Source organism: Perca flavescens, chromosome 15 (assembly GCF_004354835.1).
Source record: "Perca flavescens isolate YP-PL-M2 chromosome 15, PFLA_1.0, whole genome shotgun sequence".
Lineage (NCBI taxonomy): Eukaryota > Metazoa > Chordata > Actinopteri > Perciformes > Percidae > Perca > Perca flavescens.
Genome location: NC_041345.1, coordinates 10,457,153 through 10,479,989, shown reverse-complemented (window position 1 = coordinate 10,479,989; position 22,837 = coordinate 10,457,153). Strand labels below are relative to the sequence as shown.

The following is a 22,837-nucleotide window of genomic DNA, read 5'->3' as shown; positions in this document are numbered from 1 at the left end:
CAGACAATTTATTTGATATGATTCTGTGTCTTACCCCAATCATTAAAGGGTTGATTTGAACATCATGCTTCACTGGACTGCCTGTAACCACAGTGTATTAAAATAAAATGATATCTTCAAACCAGCTATTAAAAGTTTTGCATTTTGAATACATTTTAAGAAATATTAGAATAATAATTCATGTGTCTAATGTGGGTTAAGAAGTAATCATTTTAGAAGGTTTTGACCTTTTCAGATCAATATTGGCACATAGACATACACTTGTTGCAATTGACAAACAGTGGATAACATCATCTTATCATTTGACAACACTCCATCAAAGAAAATGTGTAGATTTCCTTAGGTAAGGGTACAAGTAATAGACTGATTGATTACTAATCCGACACGTACCTGATCGATATTTTTTTGTCTATTCTACCTTGTTTTCTTTAGTACTGTGAGCAAAAAAAGTGAAAAAAAAGTGGTGCCGCATGGGCAAGACTGCATTCTAAAAATACCGTATTGGCCCAAATATAAGAAATTTTTTTTGATTTCTTAATCATCAGATACATTTTTTGATCGGAGAGAGTGTTGCATTATGTTTTTTAAAGTCCATAATTTATATGTCGTTTAGAGTTAGTCAGCCCAAAAATGGTTAGACCCACTTCAACCTATGGGCTTTTCTGACAGGTAGTGTAATGTGTTTTACTGAAATACATTTGACTACAGAAACATGTATCATCTGTGACTGATAGGCAAGCCACACAGAGGTGTCTTAATGGTTAAATATTAAATAATTTAATTTATAATAATTTATACTGTTTATTGATCCCCAGTGGGGAAATTACAATCTGTTTTGTTAGAAATCACTACACACAGGCCTGAAATACACACAGACATGCTCAGGACCTATTCATGCATGTTTTATAGTTTTATGTATGATTCACTACACTAGTTACAACCTAAACAACGAAGAGATTACCACTGGATTCTGTTTATTTTTAAATATTGTGTTTATTCCAATTGTCCTGCATATCTTAAACAGCACTTAATACCCACTTAGACACCTCCAATGTCAAACATTTTTTATGGTACCAAGGTTATTTTCTGTAGCTGGTAGGAGAGCATTTCAATATAGAGCCCCTTTTGACTGGAATAACCTTCCTCTTTTTTTGAGGTCTATTTCTACATTTGGTTTATTCAAGTCGTCACTTTTTTCTTTTCTTAAAACTACATGTTCTTGTAATTAGGGATACCAAGGATATTACATATAAATGGTTTATGTAAAAAACATATAGTAGTATGTATACTATAGTAGTATGTATAGTATAATTATGACTTTCCTTTCCTTCCTTCCTTTCTACTTTTTTTATTTTGTTTTTTTATATTTATATGTGAGATGTGATGTTATCTGGTATTTTATATTTTGTCATAAGGCATATTGACATATGACGCATTAGTTGTTTAATACATTCGACTGATTATTTTGTCAATATACTTTAATATGTGTGCTATGTTAATTGTGGGGTTAAGGGCAGGTGAGCAAGTCATTGTTTTGTACAGTATGTATGTTTGTATCTGTGTTTTTTCTTTTTGTGTATGTACTGTACGATTAACCTTTGTGTTTGTATATATGTGCAGGACCCCCTTGAAAATGAGATGCTACATCTCAAGGGGTTATCCTGAAATAAATTCAATTCAATGCACAAACGGAGAGATGTCAGAGGGAGTGGGCTGCCAGTTCTGGACCAGCACCCTAAGTGGTTGGAGGGGGTACAATGCCTTGCTCAAGAGCACCTGGCAGCACCCAGGAGGTGAACTGGCATCTCTCCAGCTACCAATCCACACTGTGTACTTTGGTCCGTACTGGGACTTGAACCGGTGACCCTCCGGTTCCCAACCCAAGTCCCTACAGACTGAGCTACTGCCACCCCTAAAAAAAAATAAATAAACATTTCATGTTTTACTGTTACGTATTATAATCTGGGTTGTCTTATATTCGGGTCAATATGGTAGATTTCTTTGCTGTGCGATTACTCCATCTGAAATTAAGTATATTACAGTACATGACTCTTGATTTGTGAAAAAAAGTGAAAATCAACATCCCTACTTTCCTAGCCTGGTTGACACCAGACCCTTCTCAGTTGTAACTGAGAGTGAGTCTGGGCAAGCTTCAGTCACAGCCCATTTCAAAAGGCGCGTCACCAACGGACGCTGCTCAAATGCCTCTGGACGCAACTGGATAGTCCTTCAACCAATCAGACCAGACGTAGCAGCGACAGCTTGCCATCGCTGCGCTATCGTCATCATGTAAAGCCCGCCTCATTGGTTGTGATTGGTGCATTGATTTGGAAAAATTGGAAATGGGCTTGAATGGGCTCTTGGCCAGACTGACTTGCAGAGCAAATCTCAAATTTGCCAGAAGTTTGTCAAAGGTTTTCCCAGACTACTACTTTCCATCATCAGCACCTTTGAAATCATAGCCCAAGCTCTTTAAACACAAGGCCTTTCAATAAAGAGAAAAAAGATGCTGTCAACATCTGAGCAAATCAAGACAAATATGCCTTCTTGTTTGAATCTGCAATAATAACAGTGGTGATCCACACACTGGTTTCAGGTTCCATAAAAATCTGACCATTGGTGTCTCAGTTATCATGCATTACACCGACAAACAAATGAACCAAAATTGTAGCGCAATGGTTATCTGTGTTACTTTGAGGCTACAGAGTAAATCCAAGCTGTCCAGGAGGCGGCTGGATCCTCATTTATCTAAGATTTATATCAGTTTGCAATAAATTCATCTTCATATAGCAAATCAAATGTGATGATAGCACATTCACGTGAGGTAATAAAGTACAAAGTATGCCAGGTAACACACCAGAAACACAAAACATTTGACATACCATCTTCGAATGATGCATCACTGTGCAAATCTCTTGCTTAAAGACACATGGGATGGTCTGCTCTTACTTTTGAGGTTAATTGATTTTCAGTTGCTTAATTTAAAGAGGGAGATTGTTTTTCTGATCACAAAGCTGAAAGACGAGGGCCAGCGGTTCTCTTGGGGCTGCGCAGCGCATTCCTCGTATAAAGCCCTCCAAACACTGGCCAGTTATCAAAATATAGAAAGAGATAAAAACTCCCTCAGCAGTGAATTATATCCTTTTGTTGTGCTAAGGGACTTTTCTGTGAGGGCTGAGTGTATTTTATATTACTCTCAACAATTGAGGCATGGAGAGAAGGGTCACTGGAGGACTAACTGCATTTCAATCGCAGCAAGTTGGAGCTATTTAATTTATTTCCTTTGGATTTTTTTGCAATTTCTATAAGAACTTTCACAGCAAACCATGCACAGACCAATACACATGTGTGAACACACAAACACTGACTCATTATGGCCAAGCGCTGATGGCGTACCATGTGGTGTTCGTGGGCGGCCATTCCCTATGGCAGCATGTGAATTACATAATAGCAACCTGTGAGTTTGTTTTCATTTACGGACAAGTCATTAAGAGCTGTGCAGACTGTGAATTAGACCTTATCGCCCTTCCAAATGATGCAATGCTCGCAGCCTTGAGAGCAATATAGCATATTGCTCAGAGCAAAGAGTGATCTCTTTAGAATTAATGTGTTAAAAATGGCAGCAAACGTTGAGGCGTTCATAATAGTTTACCTGATATTAGGTAAATCAACAATGCACCGCAAAGCTATGTTTGAATGCTAAATGGTTGCGGGAACATAATGCCCAATTGCTGAGAAATAATATAAATATTCAACATCTCATGACACAGTATCCTTGTGTCATATGGCTCTGTGTCATGGTTCGAGTCATCACCGAGCTCAAGAGAAGCCAACATATCTTCAATAACCTTTCCTTCCCATGTTCTTTCAAGGTGAGCACTTCAAGAGTCTAATAACATTACCGAGACAGGAAGAGATTAAGTTCTTTGCACTTTGAACTGGATGATTCTCTTGACTGCCTCTGCTCAATTCCACTCTCTACATCAAAGGAATTGGCAGGCTTCCGAACCAAGTCAATCAGAGCTTTATTTATATATTTATTTATTTACTTCGGAAGGCAGCTGTCCTACATCCAGCATGATAGCTGCATAAAAGGCCATTAATGATGCACATGTGGAGAAATAATTATCCAATTTCACATTAATGTCTCGCAGCACTGCAATCAGAGGGGGCAAAAGATTACTGTGTTTGTTGTCAGTGCCGTATCCTCCTCCAGCAAATCGTTTCAAAAGGCTAATCTTGAGTTAGTTGGCTGCATATCTGTGTTAGGAAACCTTACAAGTCACATTATACTGCCTTAGAGGACATTGGGGAGTGACAGTAAACTCTCCCCAAAACTTCATTTGATACAGAGCCTGATGCCAGACAATATGTGGAATCTACGTGTGGGCTGACAGCACAAATCACTACTAATGTGACCATTCCCCTGCTTATCAAATGTTGGACACAAGAGACAATTTTTTGCATCCCCACAAAATAGTCAATTTAACCAATACCACAATCAAAAACAGTCGTTTTTTTTACCTTAACCATAGCAGTGTCAGATCAGAAAACTCAGATAATAAAATAAGATCATTATTTGTGCACACATTTTATTGTCTCCTGCAACTAGACAAAAAACTAATCTTGACTCCTGTTAGTATTGTTGCTGGACAATTTACAACTTCATCATCCTTGTTAGTACATGGTGCCGTTACATATACCCCAACATTTGTAGCATTGTTAAACTCCAACCTCAGCAGGTCTAATCAGCCACATAACTAAAAACACTGTGTGGGTGTGCAGAGCCTTTAATATATTCTACAGTACAGCAATATATCCCATTGTTGTTGTAGTACCTGTTAAATAAATGCAGTGAAGTAAAAAAAAAATACACAATTTCACAGCTATATAAAGTAGCATTAATTGGAAATGCTCAAGTAAAGTACTCGTACCTCAAACGTGTTATTAAGTACCGTACTTGATTAAATGCACTTTCAACCTCTAAGAGTAGAAAATGTATGTTTACAAGAAGCCAATATACAACATACTCTGGCACTATGAGTCATGAATTCACAATTAATACCAATACACTTACTGTAGTTAGCCAGCAACAGCATAAGAACAGAGATTAGACCAGCCAGCAGATGCCAAGACATCGCCTACAAGCAGACCGATGAAGCAGCCAGCAGCATACTGCCAAGCATACAAACAGTGACTGAACAAAGGCCGAGCATCAGCTCACGATATTCTTCTGGCTTAAGTGGTGTTGGAGGCCGACAGCTGATATGAGGAATCAAAAAGATACGCTGAAAAGCAGCAGCAGCAGGGGAGTGTGTCACAAACATGATTATTCCCCCACAAAGTCGTCCATAACTGTTGGTTGGCTTGTGAAATGCTACATTTGCAAAAGAGCCCTGCAGTAGCCCTAAATAGTTTAAAAAGACCGCTTTATTGCAAAGGCTGCGTTAGATATCTATTACAGCAAGAAGAGTATGTCATACAGTATATGGGAGTAAAGCAACACCACTCAGTTGTCTGCCATGTTAAACTGGGCATACTATACATGATTTGAAAATGATGATGAAAATACACAGTATTTAGATGGTGCATTCACTGCAGATAATCTACACATTCTCAGAGAAACTGCAGCTTTCATAATCTTCTGAATACGAGAAGGTACTTAGTTTTTTTTCTTCCTTTTTTTATTCATAATGTCCTTGACTGCAACAAAGATTGAACTATTCTGGCTCAGTTTTGAGGACTATGAATGAGAGCATGTCACTTTTAAAATGTATTTTCACACACTCTGCATGTGTTAGTGAATTTTGGGAATGTGAGTTGGAATAAGAAGAGTGTATGTGTGTGTATTTCTATCATGAGTTTGATTGATATTTTGTTCTTTGTCCATTGTCCAGAAACGTGACTGAAGAGTGTTTCACATTTATTAAGTGTCTTTTCTGTCCGTCTTGCTTGCTTCCAGACTCCATGTGTGTACTGTATGTGTCTGTGTGTAAAACGGGTGTGTGCTGTCCTTGTGTGGGAGCTGTTTGGGCCACTGACAGCTCATGGTGATGAGCAGGTAGCCAGCAGCAGGTGGCACGCATGCAGGGAGGAGGGATGGTGAGAACAAAGGAAGAGATGCTCTGTGTTTTGGACACTGTGACTATCTGAGTGATTAAACAACCATGGGACTGTGTCATGTGGGGTGAGTGTGGCTCCATTCAGAGGCTGTAAGTGTTCAGCATCCACTGCACTCACAGTAGGTAGAACTCTAAAGTAGTGAAATACCAAAATGGTGAGTAGGAAGGTGTACAAAGGATGATCTGGGTAGTGATGTTTGTTAGTAGGATGTCCGTGAGCTGATAAGGCCTAATTGGTGTAATTACATCACCAAGGATCTTGAAAGTAGGTGTGTGAATTAATTTAAGATGTCATTGTGAATATGTGCTCTCACATATATTCAAATACTATATCCACCAGTTTGAAGCTGTCTTAAAGTTAAGATGAACACTGTGTGACAACAGTTGTGTAATGAATATATAAATAAATATCTTTCAAAATTGTCGCTGACAAAGAGTTTTGATGCAATTCTGGTAATATTGAGGCTGTACTTTGGGGTTTTGTTGTATTGGAATTGCATCATATTGAGAGGAGTTTCTCATATTTTTTGTGCATAACACCACAAAGTAGGCTACATTCGCAGCGTTTCTTTTTCTCTGTAAATCAGTGTCTTTGTTTGTGCGGACAGAAATTCTGATTGACATTTGTAAAGTGCAAAGTGTATCTCTGAAATGTATTAATTTAGATGGGAAACTCAACTTTGGATAAGAGTCCAATCCCTGCTGACTTCTTAACCCTCGCTGAAGGCGCTTAAAAAAGTAAAGTTACTTCACCCCAGCGCTCACCAGTTGCAACATGAAAGGGAAATAACTTTATCCCATCAACTTTGAAGTGAAAGTTGTCATCTCTGCTCAGTCTTCAGTACTCCCACTTCACCTCTGCCAGTTCCTCGCTCCTCGCTCACTGAGGTGGGGGTTGCGGCGGGGGGGGGGGGGGGGGGGGGCGGAGAAAAGGTTGCTATGGTGATTGTCTGTCCCTTATCCCAGGGGACCTGTCATATTAGATATTGCCTTCCTTAGTAGTGACTTCACCGGTCGTTCCTTGTCAGTGCTGGCACTGTGCCCATTGTACGCTGAGTGTGCATAAATGCCGGCTGACATTTAGCTCTTAGGCCCTGCGAACAGATACTGTAGGAGATGACGGCTGTGATGGGCAGCGCGGTAATACTGCACACCACATTAAGAAACCACACTGTGTGAGCTATCACTGTCCTTCGTTTCAGATTTTAAGTCAAACATCTTGAGGAAATAAAGATTGATGAGGCACTTTTGGAAAATAAAAATGTTTTTGTGCTTGATAACAGCCATGCTGAGCTTGAGTCTTAATCTAAAATGAGCCAACGTCTGGCTTTGAAGTTTTTTTTCATATTCTACAATTCTTAGCAGGTATCTGACAGATGCCTGCTCCCTTGTCTTAGTTTGACAAAACATGAGGGGAGCTCCAAACTAAATCTGCTTTGATACTTTTCACTGTCTATCATTGTGGGTAATGGCTTCATCTTGTCACCTAACAAGCATTTGCCTGCATATTTCTAAATATATAGAACCGATAACATCAAATTATGTTACACACGCAACAGCATAGCACTGCTGTATACTTGGCTGTAGAAAGCATTCTCTTTTTTCTAAATATTGTTCTCTCTCCTTGGGTTATTTTGAGATGGGATCCAATCCTAAAAAAGGCTTTGAGATCATATACTTCGAAGGTTTGACGTGTTTCCACATAAAATCGGTATCGGGGTGAGATTTGTGTCAGGAGGGATTGGATTTGAATACAAGAAAATGTTTGACACATAGTGAAGTTTTTACATACCGTGCCTACCTCTATGGACGGATACATGTGTCCCACTCTGACTGCAACCGGCACTTTGAGAAACTGAAACAGAAAACAGAACCATGAATTTAACGTGCCATTTGTTTCACTTGCTGTTCCTGTAAAACTGTTATCCAATGGTTATAGAATAACCTCCCACCAGCCAGATTAAAGCAAACACCAAGGATTATTCTAAGTACTATTTGGCCCAGGTCGCTAATATTATACTTGCCATCAACACACAAAAAATTTAGCCACAATTAAACTTGAAAAAGAGTTCCCAGTAAAAACTCAACTGGCTTTATTATTAGCAGTGAACAAATCAGCCTGAGAGAAGGAAAACCTGTTATTATTGACTGGCTCTACAAGAACAGTTTCTAAACTAGAAATGCAAAAAATATGAAGTAAAAGAAAGGCATTATCCTTAAATGACAGCAACCTGAGCCAAAGAAAAAGCTCCATAATGCAAAGTGCACGGACTATATATAAGTAACACTTCAGATAAAGACATTCTTTTATGAGAATGACTAACTATCAAGCTAGAGAAAACCTATGTCTATATTCAGAATGGCCTTGGTGCCATTCAGCATCAACCATCATATTTTCACAGCATGACGTGCATTTAATATGTCTGAACTATGTCTTTCATTTGAATACATTCATCTGATCAGCATCATGGCACAAAGTCATATTCTATCAAAGGCACAAATACTGTCATCCCAAGAGTCAAGTTTTAACTAATGTCACGAAGCGTGCTGTGTAGAAAATGAAAGTAATTTCCTTAACTGCAAATCAATGGGTAATGAGAGAAATCAATGGAACTGGTTTGACATTCAAGTCACACAATCAAACTTCTGATTTGAGATGTGGATTTGAATTGGATTTACTAATCCTTAATGTGTGACCTTAGACCAAGTGTGCGCTGTTGGAAGAAAATAATATTTATTCAAACAAATTAAGACTGCATAGAGAGTGCAAAAATCCAATATCCAGACAGATGTAGGCCTAAATTTATAAAATTATCTAGAGACCATCTTGCGATGCATGGGATCACAGCCGCAAGGCCAAATCATGCTAAGGGCGTAAAGTATGGGAGGGGGGGCTTGCTTGCTTCCGACCCCCTTACTTCCTGCGCCCTTGCTCGGACCACAACCTTCTTTAAACTCGGCCTTCATTATGATCTCAACTACGCACGTGTTTCATGACTGTATCTTGCACGGTTGCGATGCTATCTCGATGACAAAGACATATAAACACCTGACAAAGTACTCCAAACTTCCTCTGTGGTAGCCATGATCACACACACACACACACACACACACACACACACACACACACACACACACACACACACACACACACACACACACACAGGCCCAGGCAGGCAAAGGTAGTGTTTGCTCCTGATGATATTGCGGTCAGCAGTGTGTGAAACTTTAATAACACAGTTGATGTCAGGCGCCACATCAGACTATATCAGCTGTGTCGGGTAAAAGTGAAGTCCCCTGCCATGTATGAGCTCTCCATGCTTCACTAACACAAGAAAACATTTACAACAGGAAATAGTGCAGCAATGATCCCTGTATCAACAATAACTGGTCTTTTTTTATCCATCAGAGAGCTGTGTTTTGTGTTCCACTGGACATTGTCATTGTTGGTTTTCTGAGCGTCATTCCTTTTTGAGCTGAAAACAGAACTCTGGATGTAGTGGGCTTGTTTATATATGATTGTAATCAGTAAATGTCATGGGGGAAAAAATGCCCTCATTAGTGATGAATAATATTAAACAACACGGCAGAAAAGAGGCTATTTAGTCATGATTGATGCAGCACCTTCTGCTGACCTGTATTTTTTAAAACACAGATAACACACGTAAACCCTTTTGGAGTACTAATTTTAAGCTTCCGCGCATTTAAACAAGTGATAAATGAAACGGACCCAAAGCTTGACTTGGATCCACTGGGATAGTGATGACGTAGCCTGAAGCTGAATAACCGGAGCTCACCGATGATGTGCGGAAGAGCCAGTGCGCACCTCCCCATGATCTGGCTGAGCAGCGTCGCTGTCTTTTCAGCACCACTCACTGACAATCCAACCAACCGGAGAGGCAAAACACGCTGAACTGACTTCCCTACCTGCTGTGGATTTTTCTCTCTCTCAAGATAACAAATCAGTACAACTTTATTGTTTTTTGTCTTCCACTAAAGGAAGACAAAAAACTATCAAGTCCTGATACCGAGTTTCCACCTGCTGAAAGTAAGAATTCAGATTTGTTGGTGTTTCAAACAGGAGCGACCATGTGTTTGGTGGATGTATGATTTTATGATTTTTCACTGCGGATTCACGTTTGTTTTGCTTTTTATGGTTTCACTTTATTAATCTATGTTTGGTAGCCTATTTTTTTTTTTTTTATCACACTTTGAAAGTGTAGAAAATTTCCGCGACCGCTTCAATTAACGAGCTGTCGTTGAAATAAGTTTATTATTTTACGGGAGATTTTAAACGTTCAGTCAGTAATTTTCCTTTAATAACGTGGGCTTTGCTTAGGTCCATCTAGTCGGGATGCTGACTTTAGTAGTTGGACTTTTGTACCTGGTCAGTGGACGCACCGTGAGAAGCCAGGAGGCTACAGGTAGCCGCTTCGTGTGCAACGCCATTCCCCCGGGCGCAGAGCCGGGCTGCGGCTATGGTCCTACGGGGAACCGTGTCCAGAGCAGCAGCCCCGTGGAGGACGAGCTGCGGAACACGATCATCCAGCTCCGGGAGACCATCCTGCAGCAGAAGGAGACCATCGTGAGCCAGCAGGGGACCATCAAGGAGCTCAACTCCAAGCTGGCGCGCTGCGAGGCGGCAGCCGACGAGTCTCCGCAGGGCAAGTCCCGGGGTCAGGGTTCCAGACGGAAGGAATACGGCAAGAACACCATGGGGGACCTGCCCCGGGACCCCGGAGAGACCATAGACCAACTGGGCAAGACCATGCAGAGTCTCAAGGGTCGGCTGGAGAACTTGGAGGTAAGATGGCACAAACGTGTCAGAAAATCACTTTTGTTTAGTTTACCCCCGAAACCAACATCATTATTCACTTCTATGAATGCCCATCAACAAAGCCAACTGCAGTATATTTTATGTCACACGCGCCTTGGCAATATCTTTCAGTCCATTCGCCATATATGCCTTACATGGAGCATTGCACACACGTCTGATAATACTCTGCGCTGCAGGAGACCTCTCAGGGGGATCGTGAGATCAAAGGGTCACGTAATAGGCGTGTCACATCAATACGTTTTTAATCATTAAAAGATAACTCTGATGGCGAAACCAGCTGCATATAATCCATAAGAAACGAGCGACACAAAATCGTGTCAAAGGTGTGATCACGCATGTGGTGCAGGGATCATTTATGACTACAGTGGTGTGTGTGTGTGTGTGTGTGTGTGTGTGTGTGTTCATTCCACATATTGTGTGTTAGGCTATTTGCAGTTATGTGACTAATTATTCTAAGCAGGTGATGAAATTAATTCCTGCAAGTTTCACCTGCATGAAATGCTTAATGGTTTAGTGGTTCTTATATTCCTGTTGCCCTGAGAGCTTGATCTCAACCAGCCCTCCGTTCAGCCCCAGGAGACCACACTTCCGGTGTGTGCATTCATTCCACAAAGCTCAGAGATCACAGTTGATATTGAGGTCACCTATGTGCTTACATACAGCAGAAGGTTGGCGTAAACCATGGCTTTATCTCTTACGTCATATTACCGGTGTAGTGCATTTTTCACCATCTGACAGCTCTGTTATCATAAACAATCACAACGCTGTTTATTTAAATTCAAGGTTATTTCTATATACAGAATGCTGCATTGCCGATCCAACCATCTCTCTATCTCTCTACACTCCCCTCCCTCCATGGTTTCTTGTTCTTGATCGGAAGCTTTAATGCCCTGATCAAATCATGGATATACTGCAGCTGTGAGGATGCATATTATATTGCATTTTAATCCCACATCTATTGATCTGCATCTGCTTAACATAATGATTATTGCAAGACATGGTGTTTCTGATATGCATATATGGCTCCCTGGAGCAGGACCTGTCTCACGAATCAAAACCATCTATTGCATTCAGGACCTTGCAGTTGCTTGCTTCAGCACCAGATTACCTTTGGAAACGCTCATTTGAGCTATTCAGATGGTTCCATTGTGTCATGGAAGATTAATCAAACTCTGTCCCAACGTGTGTGAATCCCAGCCAGCAGGGCAACATCAACACAAGCTTTAGAAATGAACACCTGAGGGCAAAACCACCAACTATAAGCGTGGGCCTTGTTGTTCCCTCTTTATCAAAAACCATCTGCGATCACGCCTGGTGGGAACTCTGGGTAACATTACGCGTGGCACCTAACTTTAATACCCAGCCCAGCTATGGGGGTTTGGCAGGTCACCAATCAAAGTCTGCCACAGGGACACACTGTCTTCATTTTGATATTGCTGTTTCAAAAACAAAGGTGCTTAAAATATATCAGGCCTAAAAGGTAGATAAAATCAGTCATCTACCGCAAATCTAGGTCTTTATTGAGTGAATGCTTGTTTGAGTGCACAAGATTAACTGGAATATGGTTTGTATGTGTCCCTCCCTTCTGCCTCATCTATCTATCTATCTATCTATCTATCTATCTATCTATCTATCTATCTATCTATCTATCTATCTATCTATCTATCTATCTATCTATCTATCTATCCTTCCATTCTCTGTCTGGTGCTGTTTCCTGCCATCTTTCCCACTTGGCCCCCCAGCAGCAGAGTTTGCGCCTCCCCAGCACTAATGTGTCAGCTGGAGGTGTCTCGGCCCTGACTCCCCTGCCACTAGAGCTGCGGGAGCTGCTGCGGCAGCGTCTGGGGGCGCTGGAGACCCAGCTCCTCCGGAAGGTGGCCGATCTGGAGGAGGAGAAGAGCCAGCTCTACAATGACACAGCGGCCCACCGACAACGCACCGAGAGCACTCTCAATTCCCTCCTGGAGAGGATCACTGAGCTTGAGAAAAGTAAGTGATACAATGTGTGCTGTGAATTGCTGGCCAGATTTAATACCAGGCTTTTTTTTTTTTTTTTTTTTTGTCTGCCAGATGTAGCGCTACTTAGTCAATCTCTGTGCAAATTTGTGATGATGCAAGTAAAAAGCTCACAGCACAACGTTTTTTCTCAGGGCCATTCTCGGAGCAGCTCCTAGTCTTGAAAAAGCAACCCTGAATGTTTAATTAGTTTAAGAAATATTAGAGCGATGTCCACACTCCAGGGTATCACTTTGATGGTAGACATCAGAATAACAGAATATGTTCCTTTGCCAAAAGGAAAATTATTTTAGAAGATTATCTCACCACTCACTCACTGGACATGTCCTGTAGGCCCATGTCCCCCGACACTCAGTTGATTCAGTCAGTGGCTGTTTGAGGATGCAAGTTTTAACCAAATTTAATTGCTCACATTTACAAGGAGGAGGGCACGTCAGCACACCCACCTGTAGAATACAATGAGTCAATACAATAACCCCACAATAAATACCTTTGTGAGCCTTACTATGTTCAATTTACGTCAAGTCGGTGCCAGAGAGGCGTTGATTCAATTACAGTGATGTTTGAGGCTTTACGGTGTTGTTTTGTCAGCTGTAAATGTGAGGCTTTTTCCACTGATGATTGCTCTGCAAGGAGTTTGCAACATGCTGTGGTTGTCTCCCTGCTCCCTGCTCTAGGCTTACAATAAAGAACTACCAGGATAAAGTCCAGCACCCTGTGATCTTGAGTAGTTTAAGCTTGAGCTTGTAGAGGAACAGAAATTGGGAGCTTAGAAGTAGTGGCAGGGGACCAGTTCCTATGAAACACATTGCATGGACAAACCCCTTTTTCTTATGTATTGTAAACCTTTCATTGAGTGATACAGATGGGTCATATAGCCAGAGAAATTGTGATTTTATGTAACAGTAGCTAAGCCTCAAATACTCCAAAATACGCTAAACCCATAACACTGTGGGTCATTCCTGCTGAAATATGCAACATGTTACCTTGGTGCAAACCCAGTGCACATCAGTAGGCTATGTGTGTGTGGTTTTCACAATTGTCTCCTTACATTTTCAGTAAGGTTCTCTCTCTCTGTCCAACTGTCTGTCTTTCATGCATTATCTATCCATGTTTACTCCATTTCTTGTTAATTTCTTTTATTCAGTGTCTTTTGAATATTACATAAAACTCTTTGCAATGGTTCTTTACAGTAACTGACCAACAGCCGAATCATTTACAAGCTGTGATGTGAATGGCCTCAACTGACTAAAGGATGGATACCCAAACCGAGCCCGTCGGGACCCAACGGTACCCAACGGTACCCAACGGCCCGGGCCGGGTTCGGACAGATATTTAAATTAGAAATGATGTTCGGGTTCGGGTCGGGCTTGGTCACATCTGCGCGATAAGGCATTGAACATTTTAAATTTAAAAAAGCTTATTATGTAGGTGCACGCCTAACATGCGCTTGTTGCCCCGTGTTCGCTGATGCGCTCATCTGTTGACATTTCCGAATGCCTTCCTACAGTTGCTTAATAAAAGCGGGCTTTCCACACAAACAAACTGACATGTGTCATTACTATGAGAAAAATACGAGATTTTAACTGTGTCGGGCTCGGACATAAATATCTTAAAGGTCCCATGCCATGAAAATGTCACTTTATGAGGTTTTTTAACATTACAGTTTTTCTCCATTGGTTTGGCTCATTTCTTGAAACAGAAATTACATTCTCAAAACTCTAAGATCATTTGGCAAAACGCTCACTTGCAAAAGCTCATATCTCTCCCAAAACTGTTCACTCATGCTTCAAAACTAAATTCCTTTCCCATATAAAGAGTCGGTGCCAGGGAAATGGCAAAGATCCTTCTCAATTGCTTTGGCTCATTTCTTGAAACAGACCGGACGTTCTCAACACTCTAGGTGCTTTTGCCAAAATAACCTGGATGGTTCAGCACAGCACAACACCATGGTTCATCTGCAAAAGCTCATATCTCTCCCAAAACAGTTCACTCATGTGTCAAAACTAAATTTCTTTCTCATTTAAATAGTCAGTGCTCCCCAAATGCTTCGTCCCTTTGGCATTGTGTAAGCACTGCAAGTCAAAATGTTTAGAAGTTTTGTCACTATGGCAGAGGACCATTGAAATATCCCTCATGTCCACCTTTCAGTCTTAGCCCATTGACAATGGTTACTGTACAGTTTTTTTGTCTAGCTAACAGAATACAATTGTGTATAAAACTGAGAAAAAAAAATTAGGATTTTAGGGTAAGAGTAGCCTCCAAGGTTTGACATCACACATTGCACTCATACTGCCAAGGAAATTGTAACCATTTTTATTCACACACATAAAGTAACTTCCATACATCAGAGTAAAAAGAAAATGTATACAGCATAATATACTGTAATACAAACACACAAACAAAAAACAAGGAAAATTATATGTAGCCTACAGTGCTGTAAATAAAGCTGGAGTTCTTCACTGGTCGCTGTCCTCACCCTGCTGGCCATCCACACGCTGCTATCTGTCGGGCCACAGATTCTCGTCCACATCACAGCATATATTCTCCCTTGCGATGAGGGAAGAAACGGCGTGCATGTCGCAACCATCCCCTACACTGATCTCCTGTAATATCCTCACACGCAGCGTCCATTGCATGGAGCAGGGACCTCTGATCTTGAGCCCGATGCTTATACACTCTCCACCTCCAAGCGGAGAAATACTCCTCAATAGGATTGAGGAAAGGAGAGTAAGGTGGTAGGAACACCGTGACCATCCTTGGATGAGTAGTGAACCAGGCCCTGATGAGCGGGCCACGGTGGAAATTCACATTGTCCCATACAATGACATATTGTGGTAGGTGAGGCCCTACGAGACCTCTCTCATTTTCAGGGGTCAAATCAAAATGAAGGCGGTCCAAGAAGATGAGGAGCTTCTGTGTATTGTATGGCCCAAGACTGGGCCATTCTCAGAAATGGCAGCACACATGGCCTGGGACATCCACCGTTGCCCAGTGGCCAATAATATTACAGCCATGTCTTCGGCCCTTGGCCAGGTTGAAGCCAGCTTCATCCACAAACACGAGGATGTGAGAGGTCTCGTTTCCTTCCAATGCCATTATTCTCTACAATAGAGTAAACTCCTCCTTCTTTAGTCAAGTTCTAGTTTCACCTGACTGTCAATTGCTGTAATCAATTTATCAAATGTTCCAAGAGCTTCATATATGGTATTCATGGTATTATGTTATTGACTAATTTTGACAATTGAACAGACTATTGTGCATGTGATGACTTATACAATGAAATGACGCTGACACGTTTTGGAGAGAACAACCATTAGACTGAGAATCAACAATTAGTTTAGATCAACAAGATCTATTCACTTGGAAATTGTGCTAAATGTAGGCTACCTGTACTTAATCATTTGCAAAGATGTACTGAGACATTGAGATATGTACTAAGACATTTGCAATTTGATGAAATGAATGAGAAATTCAATTCTGTTGTGAACAATTGCCAAGTGGTTTGGAGGTTTGTCCATGTTGTTTTGAGAATATCATTTCTGTTTCAAGAAATGAGCCAAACCAATGGAGAATAACTGTAAAATACATTCCCCCAGCCTGGTGGTCCCCCAGCCTATGGTATTTCTAGCCTATGGTCTCCCAGTGGCTAGAAATGTTGATAGGTGTAAACCGAGCCCTGGGTATCCTGCTCTGCCTTTGAGAACAATTTTTTAGAATCTTGCTTATTATTATGAGGTCATAAGGAGCAAGGTTACCTCTCCTTTCACTGCTTTGCCTGCCCAGATAATTTGGCCCAACCATAGAGGGACATCATGGGTTTCACACAAGCAAAGTGGCAGTTGGTCAAGGCCACACACCCCACTCTCCTCCTCAATAGCTACAGACACAGAAATGGCACATACTAAGGAAAGCTCATTGTGGGACTGGCTCTAGTGGCTGTAATTCTGCACCAAGGCTGAATTTTGGGAAAGCGACTTCAGATACAGTATTAGGGGAACAATAAGGTTTATATAAAAGCATCAGAAGAGCAACATGTCATGGGACCTTTAATGCCTCGGGCCGGTTTCAGTTACTGCTCTAAAAATATCTCAATAACTATTGGATGGATTACTGTGAAATTTGATACAGACATCCATGGTCCTCAGAGGATGAATTGTCATAACTGTTATCCCTGGATCTTTCTATTAGCACCATTCACATTTATCCAATACTTTGGTTTATAACCAAATACCTGCAAAATTCTGTATACAAATGCCTAAGTATAGCCTCACAGAACCACTAGCATGGCTGTAGTGTAGACTCTTAGTCTTGTTGTGTCCTGGGACTGCATTTGGCATATTTGATTTTCCTCGTGCAGATGGCAGACAAGTTAACAGAATTTCTTACATATACCATCCCACAGCTAAAAATCACCTGTTTTCTCACTGATGTGATATTAGAAGCAGCTGGTCAACCTTTACTGTCACCCTAATCCATTTTGACGTTTACTTTGCTAGCAGCCAACATGCTTCTTACATGTGATTCTCTTTCTCATCCTAAATTGAATTTCATTTCCATGTCTTCATTTGTGTCACCATTCTCAGACACTTTTGTTACACTCTTCAGTGTCATCCTCAGAAGAAGACTCTTTTGATTGGATAATACACCAAAGTTAACTTAAAACATGTAACCGTATGTAATCATTGTCCATCAACAGATAACAATGCCTTCAAGTCACCCGAGGATTTCAAGGTGTCTCTCCCTCTTCGCACTAACTACCTGTACGGACGCATCAAGAAGAGCCTCCCTGAGATGTACGCCTTCACTGTGTGCATGTGGCTCAAGTCTGGTGCCAGTCCCGGCATAGGAACCCCGTTTTCTTATGGCGTGCCAGGCCAGGCCAACGAGATCGTCCTCATCGAATGGGGGAACAACCCCATTGAGCTACTAGTCAATGACAAGGTAGGGTTATAATGAGAAACTGGCGAACAGTGTTGATGGAGAGGAAGGCGACTTTGATTCTTTCACTCTGCCCTGATTTCCTGAAAAGGGTGTATGTAGAGAGATGTAGCGAGATGTATTCAGAAGCTCAGAATCATTCATCACACGTCTGGCAACGCTGCTGGCTGTAACGATGGTAGTAAAAGTAGATCAGCAGTGACGCTAATCAAATGCAAAGAAGGCGTGAGCATGTTCATGTTGGTCTGCTTCTCTGTGTTGTGAACCAAGCAGATCGCAACATGTGAGCACAATTATGATACAGCTGAGAGGAAATTCACTGACCATCAGCTCTGAATGTTTAATTTTGCACCTTATAAACATTTCATATCATTGACCCACATTCCACACACCACCAAGAATAACAGTAATTCATTAGAGAACTTGTGCTGCCATGTGTGCTCATTTGAAGGCCTTTGCTCTCTGTAGACACTATATTGTTGCTACACAGTCACATACTGTGAGATTTCAGTCAACTTACTGGATTTCAATTAACACAACAGAAAAGTGTTAAAAATATACATGAATATTTTATGTAGTTTAGCCTTAAAAGGGAATTATTGTTATTGTTATGTTGATGCTGTAAATGTGATGTAATAAAAGATTTTCCTGGTGGCACAGTTGCTTCTTCAGCAGTGTAATGTTAGATTTGGAGGATTTTTATTATTATTATTTTGTAAAATGTTCCCGCACTGGAGAGGATTTATTTTTTCTTGTTTACGTTGGACGTTATTGGCACAGGCAGGTCTCCTCACAGCTTTCCCTTCACCATGCATTATACATGTGTTCAAGTCAGACAGATGAGAGAAAGTTGGTGGGAGAAAGGGATGCGCGTACGAGAGAAAAAAAGAGGGAAAGGGTGTAGGAAATAGAAAAGCTGCAGAGCCTTGGAGGCGACAGAGTGCTGAGGAGAGAGAGAGAGAGAGAGAGAGAGAGAGAGAGAGAGAGAGAGACGGGAAAGAGTGAAAGATCACAAGATGCCAGGAAAAAGGAATTTATAATTTGTCTGAGAAAGAAAGCAACAGAGCAAAAGCGAGCGAAATGGAGGAGAATATGATAACCGTATGTGCAGCAGCACATCCATGTGCTAATAACAGGGTCCACTGGGGAACATTGTTTATGCTGTTCATTTGGCTGCATACTGAGAGGGAAGCAGAAAGCTGCCTCAACAGTATTAAAAAGTGCAGCGTTGTCTGTATTTTGTATTTGTGGGAGGCTATGCAGAGAGGGAATCTTTGTTATTATACAGTAACATATTCATCAGGCATCAGGTCTCTTTATTCAGGAAGATTGTCGATATCTGGTGAATTTTTCTCTCCAATGTTCAAATCAAGTAAAACATGCTTACGGCATCTCCATTTTCTAATCAAATGCGGCTGCCAGGAGTTTAATCTGTAATAGATTCATCTGGTCTTGTACAACATTTAAACTGGGTTCTTTTGGCAAGTGTGCATGTAATCCGATGCTTATGAATCTGGTGTTATCTGGAGGACAGTTTTCCAAATTTTGTAAAATCTTCAAGCAATTCTGTGCAGATTATTCTGATTATTCTATGAATTATCCTAATACCATTCAAAATTCATATGGCTGACATGTTTTTCTTAGACACCATGCATGTGAGCTCATTTTCTATAACACTTTTACACTTTTGAAGCTGAAGAAGAAAATGTCCTTTGAACCAGTAAAAGTAAAATACATCATTTTTTCACAGCAGACATGTTGACATTTTACAGCAGGAGAAGCATACAGTAGATGTATCGATTTCTTTGAGGTACCCATTCCAGGGCCCTGGTATTGTACATATTGGCTCGATGGAGCACAAAACGGAACTTAGACCTCTGCTTTTCCTGCTATGACAAGTCAAAACCTCAAAATAACAGTAAATTTGTGCTTTTTATGTTTTGAAATTTAGAGAATTTGTAGTCATTTAAATGAAGATGAGTGAGTCGTGTATTTGTACGCCCTGCAAATATGGTGCTTTAATATTGAGCCCTTTGTGCACAAAATATCACGGCTGTCCTATTTTAAGTGCTGCAGAATATTTGAGAATTTTGAATTTATTTTTCATTTTAAAGTCCGAAATCTTTAAATAGTCAGGCAGAGGCTCAGACTATGTCTTTATGATAATACTGCCTGTGTTCCCTGTAGTCCCAGTGGCGTTAAGATGCCACCTGGCATCCTTAACCAGGTCAATTGCCTCTGTAATTGCAAGTTATTTGAATTTTATTTTCAGTGGCTCTTCCCATCTTTTCAGGTTTATATGATATGAGTGTGAAATACTTCTGTAGGCTCAGGAGAAAAAAGGCTAATGAGTCACACAGAAGTACACTCATAATCTCATGTGTTGCGCTGTATTCTCAGAGGACTATGATGTCATTGGTTGGTAAAATAACCAGTTGTTTTTCTTTGATCTATGAACAAAGTGTAAATGCATAAGAGGACACTGTTTTGCTGTTAGCTATCCGACTGCTTTGAAGGATGTTCTATCCCTTGATGTCACCTTGGTAATCTAAATTTTATATGTCGCACCGGCTCATCTGGAGAATTCTCTGCAGAGGGCTGGCTCTTTGAAGCCCTAACCCTTCTAATTACTGTCCTTGTTTCCAACGTGCCGCAATTAATCTCAAATATCTCTTGAATCATCTTGCCCCCTCATGCTCCCCCTCCCTGCTCTTTGCCCTTTGGCCTGCCTCCCTGCCCCCTTCTCACTCATCCTTCGCCCCAAACTCCTGACCAGGTTGCCCAGCTCCCTCTGTCAGTGAGTGACGGGCGGTGGCACCACATCTGCATCACCTGGACGACCAGAGACGGTTTTTGGGAGGCTTACCAGGATGGCGAGCGTCTAGGCACCGGGGACAACCTGGCCCCCTGGCATCCAATTAAACCTGGAGGGGTGATCATCCTGGGCCAGGAGCAGGTGAGAGCAGTAGAGAAGCTTACGTGGTAAAGAACAGGTGTGCGTGCATGCACATGAGTGTGTGTCTGTGTGTGTATGTGTGTGTGTGTGTCCTTGTATTGATAAAATCCCTGGGTGTTTTCTCCCCTGAGTTAAGTGCTGGAGGTGCAAAGCAGGGAGCAGGGGAGAGAAGGCAGGAAGGCTCTTCTCACGCTATTATGGCCCTTTCAGTATTACCTCATTCATCTACCTCTAAATTGCACCTTTACGCCTTTGGGAGTTGCGGGTTATTCTAGCATTTAGCTCCATGACAGCACCATGTGTATACTTCATAAATGTACAGCGACATATGAGTAATATCCTCAGAGAGCCATTAACTTACTGCATTAGTGTGGAGTCTAATGAGGGCTGTGTTCTCTCATTCAGAGGTGAGATTGCTGCATGTTGCACAGCATTTGAGATTGCGCAACACTTTGATATATTTTAAAGTGTACACTGCAAAATGTCCAGAGTTGTTTGGCAGTTTGATGAAAATCAAACGAATTGATTCATTCAAATTAAAGTCTGTTTACATTTCCTTCAGAAGTTAACTCACAAATTTCCATCTCCTGTTTCTCCATGAAGGACATAGTTGGAGGCCGTTTTGACGCGACCCAGGCCTTTGTGGGCGAGCTGAGCCAGTTCAACATGTGGGACCGAGTACTGCGGCCCGTGGACATCATGGGTCTGGCCAACTGCTCAGCTTACATGCCTGGCAACGTGGTTCCTTGGATTGATGCAAATGTGGAAGTGTTTGGTGGTGCGAGTAAAACTGCTCTGGAGATCTGTGAAGATCGTGCTTTTGATTCCTAAAGGATCTGATGTAAGGAAATTCAGTGTCGCCTCTGGGTTCGAGATTCTGACTGTGTGTTGCTTCAGTCAATTCCCAAAGATAGGGGTACCAATGCAACATTTTTACATATTTATATGGTATGACTGCGCAGTCTCAAAGACTCAACCTTTAAGGAACTCACCTGTTGATATGTCCATTTTATTTGAACCCTGAGGACATTACAGGAGAAATCAAATCAGTGTGCTCGTCTGAAGAAGATATGCTGTTGCATCAGTCTACTGTAATAATATGACCTACTGTCATTCTGTGCTTTCTCTTCAGTAGATCAGCTTTTGTTTGACTCCTCTTTGAAAACAGCTCTTTTCGGTTGCATTCATTACACTGACAATGCTGCACTGTATTTGCAGTGAATGTGAGCTCAAACAGGCATTGATGTGCTGTGGAACACTATTCCTGTGTTACATGGTAGAGTACTTCCTGCTGCGAGCCCCCTGGCTGTTTGAAGAGCAATGAGGCACAGTGAAATGAGGTGGATTCAAAGTTCAAAGTGGACAAGAACAGCCTTTGCTGTTGATTAGGCTACTTTAAAACATGGCAGAATGTCTAAATATTTTGTGTGAGCCCCAGCAGCGAATGGGAAGTCAGTTCAATAGTGGCAGTGCATGTTTTCTGTCAATACACAGAATGTGTGTGATGTGTCCAAACAAGCCAAAGCAGCGTGCTGACAGCATTACATAAGTGTGTGTGTGTGTGTGTGTGTGTGTGTGTGTGTGTGTGTGTGTGTGTGTGTGTGTGCGTGGCTTGTCTTGCGTGTAAAAACACCAGAGATTATGAGGGAGGGAGGACATTTTCATTCTTGTTAAATCTATGCTTAATACCTCTCTGCCCCTTGAGCAGCTGCCATATCCCAAACAGCTTTATGGATGGGCTGGCTCTGCTCAGGTTAATAGCGATGTCGGACAGATGCCCAGGACTGGCGTATCGACAGAGCTGTGGATGCCTGCCGAGTGCCCAGTGAGGGCAGGGACTGGGCTTATCCATCAAGGACAATCCTTAATTCCTCATCTGGGTAGTAATTATCTGTGTTCATGAACGACCGTGGTGGTGAGCAGCCATCGGTCCGCTGTTGTTTCTCAAAGCTAAGTGCATCATAA

General features: G+C 41.5%; 1 protein-coding gene across 1 annotated transcript; it reads left to right on the top strand.

Moving 5' to 3' along the window:
- Nucleotides 1–10,476: 10,476 nt before the first annotated feature.
- nptx2a (neuronal pentraxin 2a) lies at nucleotides 10,477–21,938 on the top strand. The gene is made up of 5 exons (XM_028599211.1): nucleotides 10,477–10,926; nucleotides 12,708–12,948; nucleotides 17,675–17,919; nucleotides 20,693–20,872; nucleotides 21,476–21,938. Exons 1-5 carry the CDS (start codon nucleotides 10,477–10,479, stop codon nucleotides 21,701–21,703), a joined length of 1,344 nt encoding a protein of 447 aa, XP_028455012.1. The 3' UTR covers nucleotides 21,704–21,938.
- The last annotated feature ends 899 nt before the right edge of the window (nucleotides 21,939–22,837 follow it).